Raw genomic sequence first — 16,707 nt, forward strand, 5'->3', positions numbered from 1 at the left:
TTCAGTGCACGTGTGTGGCTATTGCTGATGCTCAAATCTGTGCATGTTCTGCTTAGTTCAGTTGTGTTCCCATGTAAATGAAGCAAAGTATTGATTCTTGAGAATATGTTGTTCTGTATGAGTTGGCCAAATGTGTTAGAGTATTTTCTGCTTAGGAGCATTAGACAGAAAGCTTCTTTAGAATAAATAGTCTGATATTATCAAGTGGCAGGCAAACAGTTTGGGCATTTTTCTCTCACAGGATTCTGTGGGGTGTTAACATAATGCTTCTGCAGCTAGTTAACTGATGACTAAATGTCTTTCTCTTTTAGTGAAGCTATTTGAAGTCATTGAAACTGAAAAAACCCTCTATTTAATAATGGAATATGCAAGTGGGGGTAAGTACCTCTTTGCTGCAGTGACACTCTAAGCAGATTGCCAAGTGAGAGAAAGCACTTGTTTTCTTGAAAGCTTTGCTTTCTTTTTCAGCAAATATTTATGTCAAGGTAGTGTAAAATATTAAGCAAAATCTTTAATATTCACTGTGACTTGTTTGGTCAACATAAATAATTCATGTAACTTGTAAAACCAGCTTCTAAATTTACTACAACTTAGTAACATTTGCTTTTTTTTCACAACTCTAATTAACTGGGAATCTTTTCTCAGCCACTGATTGTTCCTGCCCATAACAAATACTAATGTTCTCAATTTACTGTATTCAGTTCCCTACCTCTGGTGTCCTGTTTTGTATAAGATATTTGGCAAAATCATGTTCAGATGAAACATTTCTGTGTTTCTTTAATTGTTGCTTTCAAAAGCATGAGCACTGCAACTTCTGTTTTTAGATGTTGATGACATCTTACATATCTTAATCACAGGCCTTCTACTGTCATGAATTGTTAGGCTTAGCCTTATGCCATTTTAGAAGGAGCTTAAATGCTCTTCCTCATTCTGCAGGGGATGGAAAAATGCACATTGTGCAGTGTCAGATATTTTCACCAGAGCCAGAATTAAGGTATTCAGGCTTAAGTTACTCCTTGCTGGCTAGAACTTAATATCACTCAGCTTGTCAGTGTGACCCTTGAGCACCAGCATCTGGGAATCTCAAACAATTGGGGCTTTTCTTTAGGGGCAGGAAGGAGATAGCCTTTTTTCAGAGAAAATCACTGTTGAATTCAGACTCTTACATTAGATTATGTGAAGTTTAATCAATTGCTGCAAATAAAGCAAGATTCTCTACCCACCTGTCTTTTCTTCCAGCAGCTTCCTAAATGCTCAGCCAAGGTTTGCCTAAACAGGAACAGAGTGGGAATAGTCCCATTAAAATATTGACTAGTACAGGTGTTTGGGGAGACATCTTTGTGTTGTTTGATAGTCTTAGACTTAAAAGTGAAGTCTTATTGCCATCTAGTGATTGGCTTCTAGGAGGAAGAAAGGCCAGTGGTTCTCTAAAGGAATGAGGACCTTTCCTGGGGTGAGAAGGGAGAGGTAAGAGCACTGTTCTGGTCTAAAAGGCCAAGAGCTGTACCTTTGATGTGCCATGCTGTGCTAGACAGGAATGGCTGGCAAGAACAGAGCAGGCATCACCTTCCCTGTTTCCTCTTTATCAAGGTAGAGGTCATCTTGTTGCACATGAACTCTGGCTGCAGGATGAAAGACATGATCGCTACAGCTGCAGCACTTCACATAAATTTGGGATAATTCTTTCCCTGGTGTCTTTTCCCCTGAATTATGAAGAAGTGTTCAGGTTTGCTGCTTCAAGGTTTTTTGAGAAACAGCTGTGAAATACAGCCTAGGAGAGTTACCTGAGTTGAGTATTTAAGGATACCCTGCAGAGAGAAAACTATTTTATGGGAAATCCTGACATTCCCTCAGATGGCTCAGTGCTTGCTGTTCCTGCAGTGTGACTCCTTTTTTTTTTTTATTGCAATCTGGTGGAGTTGCATCTTTTAAAAAAATAAATATGATATTACTCAGCTCTTCCCTTGTGAGGTGGCTGTCTACAAAACCATGTTTCCTTGCTCAGTAGGGAATGTTTAAATTTTATGGTTTTTGCATACTAGTGAGTACTTTTAAAAGCTGTGTTATTATTCTGTGTTTGTAGTTCTTGCCTACATGACTGTTGGTTTTTAGTAAAGAAAATCTCCCATGCTTTCACAAACATGTCAGTGTTTCATGGGCCAGTGGCCTGCACCTAAAGCTCAAACATTGTAGTCTGTGTTGATGTGCTCTAAAATGACTGCATTGATTAAAGAGGGGAAAAGTGAAACACAGATTTTCAGTCATCTTTGGTCATGCACAGCTGTACAACAGTGGCCTTGTTCTGTGTGTTTTACAGGTATGATGGTTGTGTGAGGGATTTATCAGTGTGTCCTGCTGTGCTTATTCTTGACCCTCCTTGTGGGTACCTCTTCCAAGCCTAGGTTAAAGCTAAGGTTTTTGGTTTTGTTTAGAACCATTTTATACACATGCACAAATTAAAATTCTAGTGCTGGTATGATGGCATTTACAAATATCATCAATTGTTCTCATGTATTAAACTTTTTTTTTTTCTGAAGCCAAAGAAACTCTTGTGAGAAAGTCTGTGAAGGGGTAGATGTCATCTTTGTTTACAAAACAGAAGTATGCTGCTCAGTTTCTATCCTAAGTAATTGGAAGGAAATGGTTTCCTTTGTGTATATCCAGTCACTCATTATTTTCTTGTAAAAGAGAGGATGGTGTAGTAAATTGCACAGCAGTTGTGCCTTGTTCTCTTGAGCTGTCCTGTAATCATAAACTTGAAATACAGTAATTCCAGTGAAGCTGCTGTGGGCAACTGCTGGAGAAGAATCTCTGCATTCTGAAATTGGCATTCATGTATCTTGTTATTGGATTGTAGGGGAGGTGTTTGACTATCTGGTTGCACATGGAAGAATGAAGGAAAAGGAGGCTAGAGCTAAATTTAGACAGGTATGTATAACATTCCTATATGTCAGCTTTCCCCTCACCCCTGTTTTTACTGGTGAAATGAGTAAAACAGCTGTCCTTTGCATTTGACTTAGAGCAGTGTTCAGCATGCTGTGGGCTTGTAGCTCTGAGTTAGAAAGAACTTGTGTCACAGCAGTGCTTTAAGGAGTCAGAGTCTGTTCAGTGGTGCTGTTTCCTTAGTGCTGAGTGCCAGGGTGTCCAAGAGTGCCAGAACACAGAGACTGCTTGGTTTGGAAGTGTATTCCATTCCAAAATGCATTTCCTCTGGGCTGATTTCATATGTCCTTAGCTCAGCAGGTCTGTAACATTTTGGAAGTTGTTCAAATGTAGCAGGCTCCCAACAGGCCAGTTTCAAACTGCAGACAGTGCTTGTAGTAGGGATCCATTCACATTCATCTGCTTACATGAGAAGATACTGTTTAATAGTTGTTCTAAAAAGTCACAGAAAAGTAATGTCTAGACTTGTTAGTTTAGCTTTCTTTATGATGGATAAGCTAGCCCTGCCAAGGTGTTGGAATTTCATTGATCTGCAAAAAGCATTTCCATTCTACAGTCAAGCAGTACTGAACAAAACCAGATATTTTTGCATAGCTAATTTAAATCCAAATGTCTGCTCTTGTAGCATGTGGAGTTTCAGATCTGACCAGTCTTACACACTTGTTTTCTGCTCTTGTGCTGAAATTTGTAAATGCCTGTTCCCTTTGGCCACTTGGATAGATTCAGTAATGTTGTGACAAGTAATAAATGTCAAGATTATGCTCCAACTTAATGGCACTTGAAAATAATGAGTAGGGACAAGAGTGGTTTTTTGAATGGTGTGTAGGGGTTTGGAACTGCTGGATCAGGGCAGTGATGTTGTCCTGTTGGAAGGGGAGGCTCTGATGGTTTCATTTCTTAAGCATAGCCATACATAATAGAAATTTGATGTAAGATATGAGACTTCCAGGAACCAAGTAATTGATTTTGCTTTGTTTTCTCTCATCTTATTAAATCTTGTATTTACCCTTTTTAATCTTTTGGGGGAAAAAAACCCACACCAAAACCACCACCACCAAACAAACAAAACAACCTAAAAGCAGCTGTAGACTTCATCTCCCCAGAAGTCATTTGTGATTACTGGAGTTATACAGCTTGACAGTAAGGAAAACTTTTCTCACTCTTCAACAATGTGTCTTTTTAAAGCTGCTGCCTTCACTTTCATACTTTGGTAGGTAGGGAGTTTTCCTTTGTGATTGAAGGTTTCTGGTGTGTGCTTCTGTGCTGTGTTGGCAGTAGGAGTGGTGGGATGTGGAACAGCCATTCCCACTTCAGCCATCTCTTCTACGTCCCTGCCTGTTGCCTTTGTAATGTCACTTGAAGAGCTTCAGAGTAACTTGAGAGGATTGACTGTTCTCTCTCAGATGTGAATATTGGAAAGTTCTGCTGATGGACTCTTTGCTCTCAGTCCTCAATTTCTTTCATCAGGAGCTATGTGGAAAAAAGATCTTGCAGTAATTACATTAAAATTACATGTTTCTTCAATAAATACCTATTTTTTCTAATGATTCTACTCCCCTTTAAGTAAAAACATACTTACAAACAGGTCAAACATGTTTTACAGGTACACTTAGTGCTTAATTTTATGGGATAATGTGGGTAGTACAGGATATATGTAGCTTCATTTTCAAAAAGAAATGTGGAGGAAAAGAATTTAACAGGGAGTTACCTGCTGAGCTGAGTGTTTGACCCATCAAGAATTGGGTTTATGTACTCTCAGCCTGATGATTTTTTGAGTTGGTTTGTAGAGTTTTTTGTATTTCAGTAGAATAATTGCAGTTTATAAGGATATATAGATGGCCTCACTTGTTTGCACTGGAATACACTTCTCAGTTTTTTCATGCAAGTCTCCTGGTGCAGCCAGTTGTGCTCTGTCCTCCCCCAAGAGCTGATTTCCTGGCTGCTGAGCTCAACCAGTTTTAGAGGACCTTGATCTCAAAGAAGGGAGGTTCTTTAAAGCTTCAAAAGCTTCAGTTCCTGGGAAAAAAGAGAGAAGCCTGGAAATAAGCAGAGGAGAGAAACTGTAGCACAAGCTGATTGGGCTAAGCAGGAGAGAAAAGCATTGATGCTGGATGAAAGTCAGGTAACTTTGATCAGAGCTTGGCATTTTATTAGATGCTAAAGCTCAGCCTGAGGGACAGTGTCAAAGGAAACAAGGAAATTAGATCTTGCTGGGTTCACAGGTCATGAAACTATTCATTTCACCTTACTGTAGCCCTGGAATAGCTTTGTATCACTTTTGGTCATTGTTGGAGGAAGAATGCACTCTGCAGACCTTTTATCTGATGCAGTGCAGCTGTTCTCTGTTAGGTGGAGACTTGTGACATAATAGTCTTTTTTTTTTTTTTTTTATTTGTTAACTGTTTTAGCAGACAGTGGCTCCTTCTAAACTGAAGAAACAGTTGTGCCATGGTATTGAGATTAGTTCTTACAATAGGTTGTATTATATCTCATTTTCAGATCATGTTTCTTCTTCCAGTAGATGTGATTTCTGGATCAAACACTTGTGTTTTGTCTGAGGAGACACTTCCTCTCTAGCAGGCAAAGCGCAGGTTTTGGTAATTCTCCCTTCTTTGTTTGTTAAAGATTTTTAAAAAATGGTTTTTAGTCCATTTTGTTAAACATATGTAAGGTTTTCAGCAGGAAAAGAGAATATAAAAGACAGTAATCATATTATTTCAGTTGCACTTGACAAGGAACACAGGAGAAGGTACAAAATCTAAGAATACAACTATGCTACACAGTTCTCTATTTCAAACTCCTTTTGTGTAGCCATGTGGGAGAAATTCAAATTGAGAATGTTTTGCATTCTTAATGTCACCTTAATTCTTCTTCCCCATTACAGACTTCCAGGCAGTTCTGGTTCAGTTTCATCCTTTTTCCACAAAAAATCTGATGCAGAGCAACAAGTCTTGTTAAATTTGTGTGTATTAATTCCCTCTCTTTTCTGCAAGCAATAAGATCTGGCCTTTTTCAGTGTTCTCACTGTTTCCCTGCTGAAGCAGTTTAGAATTCTTAATGCTGATAGATGTTAGGACAGATCTTAGAAAATTATAAAATCCACAAAATACATCTTATTGGTGTGTTCCAATAAAGCAACAGAATGCTCTTAGCAGTGTGGAAGGGGCCTTGAGAGGTCAATCATCCTTTTGTCATTTAATCCTTTTAAAGAATGGTTCTTCTGCCTAGAGAGAACTTCTTCAAAACCTGTATTTATACAGATTTTTAAAATCACTCTTTAGAAAAGTTTTTCAATGTTCCAATTGTTACTTCTAGCAAAGACCTCAGATGCCTCTCCTCCCCTTCTCTTCACGTGCCAAGTGTCAGAAAATTCCTCACACAAGAGGGTTAGGAAGTGAGGGAGCTGTCAGTGGAAACAGTGATGGAAGCTGGAAGACAAAGGTTTCAGTCTGGAGCAGCCATGCTTTGTGCTATTTTTCATTCAGTTATGTTCTTCAATTATTAATGTCCTAGACATTTGATGATTTCACTTCACATGGATGGGACTCACTTCTGCAGTCTCTGTGCCATCCTGTTGCAGTGCAGAGGAGTTCAAAAGCATCTCCAAAGGAAGCTGCTGATTGATCATCTGCTCAGCCTTCTGCTCTTAGGCAGGCACAATAAAGCAGCTCAGGAGTGAGTGAGTGGTGCTGGTGCTGTGTCTCTGCAGTCCTGAATAAAGCCTGAGGTGTTTGTCATGCTGTCAGCACTGGAAGCCCCTGCAGAGTGAGCTTGTGGCTGGGGCTGAGGTAATGGCAGCAGAGAGAAAAGGAAGGGGAACCAAAAGAGGGGACGAGTGGTGGCACGGGAGCACCTTGGCAGTTTCAGTAACTGGAAAAAGCTGAACTTGGAGTCTAAAGAGGGAACCAGCATATAAAGGAAAAAGCCAAACCAGAATGAAGGTGTAAGGAATGGAAATAGTACTTCAGCTTTCCACCGTCTGCGTGGTTTCTAAGGTGACATTTTGCATTGGAGTGATTCAATGTTACAGGGCACAAAGATCACTTTGGTGCTTAAGTTTCAAATACAAAACTTACTGGTGCATCAGTTATTTGACCTACCAAGAACCTACCAACAGCTTTCATGTGCTGTAAATGCTGAGGGAGAGAACCTTTGCTCCTTCACCAGTGCAGGGGACCCTTAACTAAACTGGTGATCTGATCAGGAGTTATTTTCTTGTAACAGTAATGCTACCTCATCTTTCTGCTGGGGAAGTCTTCTTACTCTTGAATGAAGACTGAAAATTTAAATTTATTTATTTAAATATAATTACTATTTTTATGTGCACTTCCACTTATTTAAACAAGTCATAACATCTGCCTCAATTCTGACCATGCATGCATGACAAAATGCATTTGACTGCATTTGTGGTCATGTAAGAATAATACTTTATCCAGCTTTTCCATACATGTGAATTTCTGTAGCAATGCTTATGACTCTGAGAAGCAATGTACTATGACACTGCACTGTGTAAATAGCTTATATGGTTTGCAGGAAAATCTTTATGATATTTGGAAATTATCGTGGAAGAAATTATTCCATTGCACTTGAGAGACACAAGAGAGTTTTTCCATTGAGCTTGCTATGGTATTCAAAATACACTAAACCATATGCACTTAGCAGATCTCTGTCAGATGCCTAGTTGCTTCTCATTGCATAAATTTTGACAAACAGGCTGTTTCCCAGTAGTTTCTCAAGTAATCAAAACCCATTTCTTACCCTTTTCTCTCTGGCATGGCATGAAAAATCACCTTTGCAGAGGGCCTGGAAAACCTCAGTCTAGGGGGAAAGCTTTTATAGCTGTATACAGTATTGGAATGGAAATACTTCAGTAACCTTTCTGAAAGTCATTGCTTCTACTGGTCTATAATTAGCCCCACAGGAAAAACAAAATCCTGGTTCAAGTATAGGAGAAAGCAAATAGATCAAATAACATTGAAGTTATTCAGCAGCTTTTTCCCAAATATACTGGTCACTGTAGGAGTTGGTTATGTAGCTCTGACTGGATAACTTCATGTCAACTTCAGTAATAAATGTTGAAATCTTTGATTAAAGCTCCTGCTTCTTTGAGATGTCACTTACATAATTTGGCTTGTTTTCTATCCAGATAGTATCTGCAGTGCAGTATTGCCATCAAAAGCATATTGTTCATAGAGATCTCAAGGTGAGTAGGAAAAAGTGTGTGCAGTGTTTGTGTGTCAGCTTCTGTACCTGTGGGTGTGACCTGTATTGTTTATAAAATACAGTTTATACTGAGCTTTCTGATTTATTTATTTATATATTTGCATATGTTATAGTGAGTCTTGAGAAATATTTGCAGCTTAGATCCAGTTTAAATAAAAGGAAGAGGATTTATAAAGCTTTTAAATGCAAACATTTAATGGCTGCTGAAAGATAACCTCTCCCCCAGTGGTCGCATTGAGATCTCATGCAGGTCAGTGTTAGATGAGAAATCTTTTTTTTTTTTTTTTAAGTGATAGTTTGATAGAGATATGACAAGAATTGATGTTTAACAGAATGAATTACCAGTAGTGATAATGAAACTGAAATATGGCTTCTTTGTAGCTTGGCATGAAACAGCATATCTCTTCTTTTAACTGTGCCTTTTATATTAATAGTACTGCCACGTAATTTGTTCAACTTGTCATAGCTTTGTAACTTAAAAAAAGCAAAAAACAATACCACCATTAAAAATAAAAAACACTTCAAAGCACTTTAAATGTTATATTTATTACCAAATTACTGCAAGAATACCACATGCAATCAAGTATGGATAGTGAGACTATATCTTATTTTCATCTGAATAGATCAAAATGTAAGATACATTTCTGTGGAGAAAAACATGGTAACAAGTTTTTGGGCAGTGAAACAGCTCCCATAGTCTGAAGCCATTGTACAGAGATTTTTAAAACAGGACATGCTAATGATTGACTAACGCACACCTAAAAACCTTGCAAGGAAGGGAATGTTTGTGGGTATTTCAGCTTCTTGCCTTTTAAGAATGAGTAAAAGCAATCAATAGCATTTTAAATCAAGTATTTTATTCATCTGCAAACCATTCTTTCTCTTCCAGGCTGAAAATCTATTGCTAGATGCAGATATGAACATTAAAATAGCTGACTTTGGTTTTAGCAATGAGTTTACAGTTGGAAATAAACTGGACACCTTTTGTGGCAGCCCACCATATGCTGCTCCAGAGCTCTTTCAAGGGAAGAAATATGATGGACCTGAAGTAGATGTTTGGAGTTTAGGTGTTATTCTTTATACTCTTGTGAGTGGATCTCTTCCCTTCGATGGACAGAACTTAAAGGTAGATTTTTGGGGACTATGTTGGCCATGTTTATCTAATATTTTATCTAATATTTTAAGTAACTTCCTGCTTACAACTTACTTTCTGTTCTTGTTCTGTTGCCAAGGAACTTAGAGAAAGAGTGCTAAGGGGAAAATACAGGATTCCTTTCTACATGTCCACAGACTGTGAAAACCTCCTCAAACGTTTCCTGGTGCTAAACCCAACAAAAAGAGGCACTCTAGAGGTAATTGCACAAATGAGGTGCATCAAATTCTGCAATGTGCATTTTTGAGCTGTAATTTATTATATCCATGCTGTTCCTATGCATATTTGGGGTGGAGGTGGGATTGTTGATGAAAGCACATGACTCTTCAAAGATATTGTTAACTAGGGTTGTAATATACCTGTTTTGTTACTTTCAAAATCAATGTGTCACAACACTTTCTACGTCATATATAACTTTTCTTGGTGGTTAGCTTGTGGATTGCTGCATCAATGGATGATCCACCACATTGTTTTCCACATTTTCAGTTGTGAGCTGGAGGTATTGGCTGTTGTAGTTGCCCTTTGTACCCTCATGGAGGAGTAAAGACCAAAACAGGGCTTCCATGGAATTCTGTTGGTGGAGCTTGGAATTCCAAGCCATGTCAAAGTTGTCACGCTGCTCCTGGTCTGCATTGCAGGCTCTCAGCTGTGAGCTGGAATACAGCTGACTGTGGGGAGAAGCTTGGCTTCATGTGTGTAGCTGATTCTCCTCACTGGAGCAAAGCAAGAGGTGCTGGAAATGTTCTGGAAAATAAAAACTAGGAAAGACCTTAGTGTTTGTTGCATAAAGAAGTTGTTCTTCTCACAGCTTGTTTTCTTTGCTGCTAAGTGTACTGTACTAACAAAACCTTTTTTTTCATAGCAAATTATGAAGGACAGGTGGATCAATGCAGGGCATGAGGAGGATGAACTTAAACCTTTTGTTGAACCAGAACTAGACATCTCGGACCAGAAAAGAATAGGTAATTGGTTACTTTCCAGAACCACAGTACTGTTTGCATGATGTGGGAGGGTTGTTCTTTTTTTCTTTTTCCTCTATCACCACTCTGTATTTGTTTGACATTTGGAAAAAGTAACTAATCCTTTAAAACTGATACTTGATCAGGTTTATGTTCTCAAAATTAATAATTCTCTTTTAATTTTTTAAATGTTCCATCCTTTTTTTTGAACGCTCAGCCAGCCTGAACATCAGAGTTTCAATTACTTACAGAATGTCTGCTTGGTTTTAGATATTATGGTAGGAATGGGATATTCTCAAGAAGAAATTCAAGAATCCCTTAGTAAAATGAAGTATGATGAAATCACAGCTACATACTTACTGCTAGGAAGGAAGTCATCAGAGGTAAGTGCCATTCTTAAAACTGCAAAGAAGCAAATCAGAAAGTGTCCTTAGCAGAGTTAGAAGCAAAAATTAAGTCAGTTACTGTAGGCATTGCATTCCTGCACAAAAATCCTTTGCACTTAAAGTCATGTTGTTCTATTCATCAGCAGTCCAAATTAAGCAAATTTGTTCTCACCTGATTTTGAGCCAGTGAACTCTTGCTTTTAGGCTTTCCAGAACTGCCCTCTTTGCTCAGCAGTTACTGTCCTGGCTAGTCTAGGAGCTCAGGTGTGAATGTGCCAGCTGTAACTATTTTAAGAGAACCAAGGAGCAGGACTGACCAACCTGAAGAAGTTCTTTCATTGTACATTGCCTTTCCATGCAATGCTGAGAGGGCTCAGTATCAGCAAGGTGCTCTTGGTTCCTCTGCTAGAGGAGTTGGTGTGGTGGCCTCTACAAAGTGTATCCTCTCTTCCTGTAAAAATCTTGGAGACCTCTGAGGGGACAGTTCTGAAAGGACAAATGGATTTTCTTTACTGATTATCCTTTGAGGAGCTGAAAATTCCACTGAGTTTTATCTAAGACAGTTGTACAACAACCTTAAAGAAGGTGGGACCTCTAGGCAGCTGCCCATGCCATCAGTAATTTCCCATACAGCAGAGCCACCTTCCACCCCCCTGTTCCTGCTCCCAGAATGTGCTGGATGTTTTAACTTGTTTTGTCTGAACTTCTCATTTTCATACTCTCATTTCTATCGTAGTTGGATGCAAGTGATTCAAGCTCCAGCAGCAATCTTTCACTTGCCAAAGTTAGGCCCAGTAGTGATCTTAATAATAGCACTGGACAATCTCCTCATCACAAAGTTCAGAGAAGCATATCTTCCAGCCAGAAGCAGCGGCGGTACAGTGATCACGGTGAGCTTTTCTCATTTCCATCTTGCAGAGTACAGTGACTGCCAGTTCTGCTCAGTTTCTGGGTTTGTCTCCATCCCCCAAGTGTAAGGAGGATGACAACAGCATAGTTCACAGCATGGTGTTTAAATATTTTAGTGAATAATTGATTTTTTTTAATTGGTTTTGTTATAAAGCCTTCAAAAGAGCTTTTAGAGGAGCACTGAATACACCAACTTAATTCTCTTGTTCTGCCTTGTGTTGTCCCATAAATTCCTGACTGTGCTGGCAGAATCTTGTTACACAAATTGAAGAGAATGTTGCAACCCCCTTTTTCATGAAAAGCACAGCACTCCTCCCCCATCCTCTTGTATGTCTGTTCAGCTTTTGTTTTCTTTTGACACTAGTAGGTCAGCTTGTGTCTAAAACTTGAAGAAATGTCAGTTTGCCAATATTTCTGGTTTCCTGTTTCCTGAGGCTAGTGTCACTTGGTTGTCCCCCAGGAATTCCATTTCTGAAGAACAATGACTCTGACAAACTTACAACTTTTCTGCTTAATGAGAGTGCAATGTAGTAGATTAGGATTTTCTAAATGTCTTAAACATCCTCCTGCTCAGACACTTAACTCATGAAAGGAATCCCAGTTTAGGCATTTTCTGCATTCAGAGGTTGCTTTGCTTGGGGAGTCTTCTGGGATGCCAGTTACTGGGGTTTTTGATACTTGTAAAACGTGTTTTAGCTACATATTATATATTTATATGCTTATGCATTTATATGTATTTTTTCTGTGTATGTATATACATACTTACACTTTTTGATTAATTCTGACTAAAACATTTAAGTAAGAAGTTAATGTAACTTGATGTTACAGAGGTAACATCAGAGGTCTGAGATGTCAGAGAACCCAATCCTGACACAGCCCACAGACTTTTCCCAGTCTGAAGAAGGTTGTTAAAGCAGGAGGGAGCCTGGCACTGTTGAAGGGGCTTCCTCATTCTCAGGTGTGGGGCAGTTCCTGGCACACGTGGGAGGCTGAGCCACTGCCGCTGGTGCAGGAGCACAGAGCAGCAGGCACCAGTGCTGCTGTGCCCCAGGGCTGTGTCACCACCTGCCTGTCTCAGGAAATTGGCTTGAGCAGCACATGGCAGCTCTGTGCTAATGAGGGATGCTCTGGTTTGAATGAGTCAGTTACTTGTTAAGTGTCTTTAAGATGTCTCTAAAATGTTTTTCTAGCAGCCAAATGAGAAACCTTAATGAAATTCTTGGAACTTTCATGGAAATCAAGTTGTACCTTCGCCTTAAAAGGTTTTTGTTTTTCACAATATTCTACTGTTTCCTGAAATACATTTATTTCAATAATTTAATTATCTTTTTGCATCTCTGGTTCCCAGTGTTAACTGTGTTGGTTCTCATGTGAATACATTTCCATTGTGGTAAAAAATAGTCATTGAACTTCTGAGAAGAAAAATCCTTTTCCTGTTTCTTTTGTTTGTTTTTGAAGCTGGACCATCCATCCCCTCAGTAGTGGCATATCCTAAAAGAAGCCAGACTAGTACCACAGACAGTGACCTCAAAGAGGAAGGAATTCAGTCAAGAAAATCCAGCAGTAGTGCTGTTGCAGGAAGAGGAATTGCACCAGCTAGCCCAATGCTTGGGAATGCCAGCAATCCCAACAAGGCTGATATTCCTGAACGTAAGAAAAGTTCAGCTGTCCCTAGTGTAAGTACAAACGTTTATTTATCAAAACCTTGAATTTTTTTGAGGTGTAAAAAAGTGTTAAATGTGTGATTTATCAGTGATGCTGATTTTACTTTTCATTTATCAAGAGTAAATGTAGGTGTTTTTTCCCTTGCAGTGTCAGCTATTCGAGTTACCTCTTAATAGTCTTGAAGTAGTCAGTATTCATAATTAGCATAAAGTAGCTCTTGGTAAACAGACATGATTTGGGTATTAAGAAAAAGAAAACCAGAAAAAGATAGTTGTGTTACTCCTGATACCAGCCACTCCTCTGTGGCCTCTGTACAGAAGAATGAAATCTCTATTTTTGTTATCCTGTTTTATAGTTTCATGTGTATAAGGAGCCACCTAATCTTTGTCCTCAAACATTACTATTTTAAGTCATAGTTATGTTGTTAAGAATATCAAAGAAATGTAGTTCTAAAAACCCTTTAAAGACGTATTTCAGCCTGTATTCAAAAGGAGTGTTCCTGGCTTTTGTCCTTGTGGGCTTCCCCCACCTGCCTCTAAACCACAACAACAACAATAAAAACATACAAAGGAGCAAAATAGTAAATGTTCATGGTTTAGCAACAGGCAGTGTGCCAAAAGAAAGAAAATCCTTTGTTCATTTTGGCTTTAACTTGTGTCCTCTGTGGTTCCTCCCTCAAAGGCAAAGTTGGAAATCTGTTTTCACATAATGCTTCAGTCATGTGACATTTAATTTCTAAAACTTTGGGATTTTGTATTGAAAAACTTCCTTCTTTTCAGAAGAAAAAAATTCTTAGTTCTTTATTCAATTTGTTCAACTTGCGACAGAACTTTTATTTTTTTTTAACTCATCATACAAAGCTGTCACAGTTGCTTTGGTCACAATAATTAGCACCATTACTTACAGCAAATAAGAACATAACTTCCTGAGCTGCAGGACAGTCTGAAGCAAAAGAAGTGAAATGAAATTTGGTTTACTTAATTGGCCCTGTCAGTTGACTCAGTGGCTAGTAGTGACTTGGCTCTAGGATATCAGCCCAAGAGTTTCCTTGGAAAAACACATCTTCAACTGTAGCATCTGTTATTCATAAATGTGAACAAGAATTCAGGATTTTGGGGGACCATTTTTGTTTTTGTGGTCTTCCACAGTTTCCCTTTGTTCTTGATCAGTCCAGAAACCATTCAGATTTGGTTTTCTCTTAAAAGACAGTTCTTAGCTATGGAATCTCAAAATGGTAGGATAATCAAATCAGTTTTGTCCTACTTTGGCCTTCACTTGGTATTGTATGGTGTCTTGTTGAAAATATCTGTGTCACAGTTACAACATACTTTACATTCAGTATCTTTTCATCTGCTGTTCTGTGCCACTCCCAAATATTGGGGATTTATTCCAGTAGGCTTATTTCAAATTTCTTACTACTGTACCTGAAATGAAATTTCAGCTCATAATCATTTGATACTTCCCTGACTCAGTGTGCAACTGGTCCAGCTGATCTTTTACTAGCAGTGATACCAGGTGGTGAACAGGAAATCAGACTTATGTTGTCACTCAATAATTAGTGTTTAAAATTGTCTCTGTTTATAGCTCTTCACACCAGACAGTTCAAACTCTTTTTTTTTCCTTTCCTTTATCTCCCCCCTGCAAAAATGACACTTTGGCTTTCTGGTTGTTGGGAGTGAAGGGAAGCACTGAAAAAATGAGTTTTTAGTCATTTTCTGCAGCTGAGTAGGGAATTCTGTTTCTTACAGTGTTGGCATGCATCCAGAAGGAAAACAATACAGGAGTTACCATATTGTCCTGAGGTTGAAAAAAGTTTGAGGTGAAGAGAGCTTCTGTTTTACTAAGCACTGAAGTCCTGAAATTTGTAATATGACAGAAAAGCAATGAAGAGATGTAAAAATATCTTACAAAAACAATTAGTATTTTCACAGAACCGCAAAAGCAGTAGAACCAGTCCTTGCTGGAGACCCTTAGTCAGATGTGTGCTGCTGATATTGAGTAACAAAGCACAAAAGCCTGCACTTAAGGATAGGAGTTGTGCTTGGAGAACAGATAGCTGAGTCCGGGACTGGAGTGAGGGGCTCCAAGCTGTACTTCTAAAGCTGATAAGAGTGTTTAAACTCTTGTAAACAAAATTGTTCTGCAAGCTGAACAAGAACAGATCAAAAATCTTCAAGCTGTTTGGGCAAATACCAAATTAATAATGAAAACCTGCTACAGACATTGGATAGTTAGCAGGAACTGAAATATATGTGTCTTAATAATTCCTTGATTGTTTATTAGAGCTTTGGATTTTTTCCTCAATGTTGTAATAAAGCTGTGCCAGAACCCTTAGAATAGCTTTGAGAAAACTGAAATAGGAGAATAGGTGGTACATTTGAAAAGTTATCCAGGACAAAATACCATACTAGTGCTCTTAACTAAATAGATTGGTTCACTCTTGTTAGTCAGAAGCTTTTTATGAAAGTTTTTCATCAGTCCTTCCCCTGGTGTCTCTTCATGGGAAGCAGCCTGCCTGAGCAGGGCACACAAGACTCTCTCTAGGAAAAGAGGAGGACTCTGTACCACAAATTCATCCTCTGTGCAGTGTTGGACCTTGAGCATGTGCTCACAAGTCTCAACATGTGCTGGGCTGTGTCAGTTCCTCCTGCAAAGGAGGCACACAGTGCCATGAAGATGAACTTAGGCAGCCACCCCTGACCCTGGGAGTTGTCATTCCATCAGGGAATGCTGCTCTCACCAGTTTCCAGGGCTGTGCACCTGTGCTGTTTAGTCATGTCCAGAGATTAGCAGTCTGCAGATTGGCTGAACAAAAAGTCACAGCTGAAGAGCTCCCTTGATGAATCGTGAAAGGTCATGCACTAGAAAGTGTAAAGGCCCCAATATCAAGACTATTCTTGCCAAAACTGAAATTTGAAACCTTGAAGTGCTTAAATCTCTTCCTCTGACCTCTGAAATCTGAGTCAAACAGGAAAAAATGTATACTGGTGCTTCCATCTTAGCATTTCAGAATGAGCTGGGAGAGCATGTCCTTGCAGTCCTCTCATTTCAGATATGAATACCAAAACTCCCAAACCTGAAAATGCATAGTCTTAAAAGTCTGGTCCAGCACAGAGATTGCAGTCTTGTCTTTCCAGATGTGCCACATGACAATACATTGTAATGTTATGTGGTATTTTCTCAAGGGAAACCAACATTTCATGTTCAAAGGGAGCAGGTGGAAAGAAGGAAGCCACTGATTATTGTACTTATTTCCCACCAGAAGACCAGTGTTGGATGTTTTAGGTGCTTCATCCTCTAGTATGTTCAGAACACACAACAAAATGATCTGCAAATGCTAATAAGCAATATTTTGCTGTACCATTGGTTTGTAAGGCCTCCAAGAAGAGTCCTGCACAGTGTGGCCTCCCAAGAGCAGATAAACAAAACTTCACCTTAGGTGCACAGCTTTCATTGCTGACATGCTTAG

The 16,707-nt window shown here is 39.0% G+C and overlaps 1 protein-coding gene across 21 annotated transcripts in view; it reads left to right on the forward strand.

The window, feature by feature from the left end:
- MARK3 (microtubule affinity regulating kinase 3) overlaps positions 1-16,707 on the forward strand; it is a 60,355-nt gene that overhangs the window by 26,379 nt on the left and 17,269 nt on the right. For all 21 annotated transcript variants that reach the window (XM_059475023.1, XM_059475027.1, XM_059475024.1 and 18 more), the window contains 9 exons: positions 312-377; positions 2,858-2,928; positions 8,090-8,146; positions 9,056-9,292; positions 9,399-9,518; positions 10,182-10,281; positions 10,549-10,661; positions 11,401-11,554; positions 13,032-13,249. In XM_059475023.1, the coding sequence (XP_059331006.1) occupies positions 312-377; positions 2,858-2,928; positions 8,090-8,146; positions 9,056-9,292; positions 9,399-9,518; positions 10,182-10,281; positions 10,549-10,661; positions 11,401-11,554; positions 13,032-13,249 (1,136 nt within the window). The remainder of the gene's footprint in view (positions 1-311; positions 378-2,857; positions 2,929-8,089; positions 8,147-9,055; positions 9,293-9,398; positions 9,519-10,181; positions 10,282-10,548; positions 10,662-11,400; positions 11,555-13,031; positions 13,250-16,707) is intronic.

This window comes from Ammospiza nelsoni, chromosome 6 (assembly GCF_027579445.1).
Source record: "Ammospiza nelsoni isolate bAmmNel1 chromosome 6, bAmmNel1.pri, whole genome shotgun sequence".
Taxonomy (NCBI): Eukaryota; Metazoa; Chordata; class Aves; order Passeriformes; family Passerellidae; genus Ammospiza; species Ammospiza nelsoni.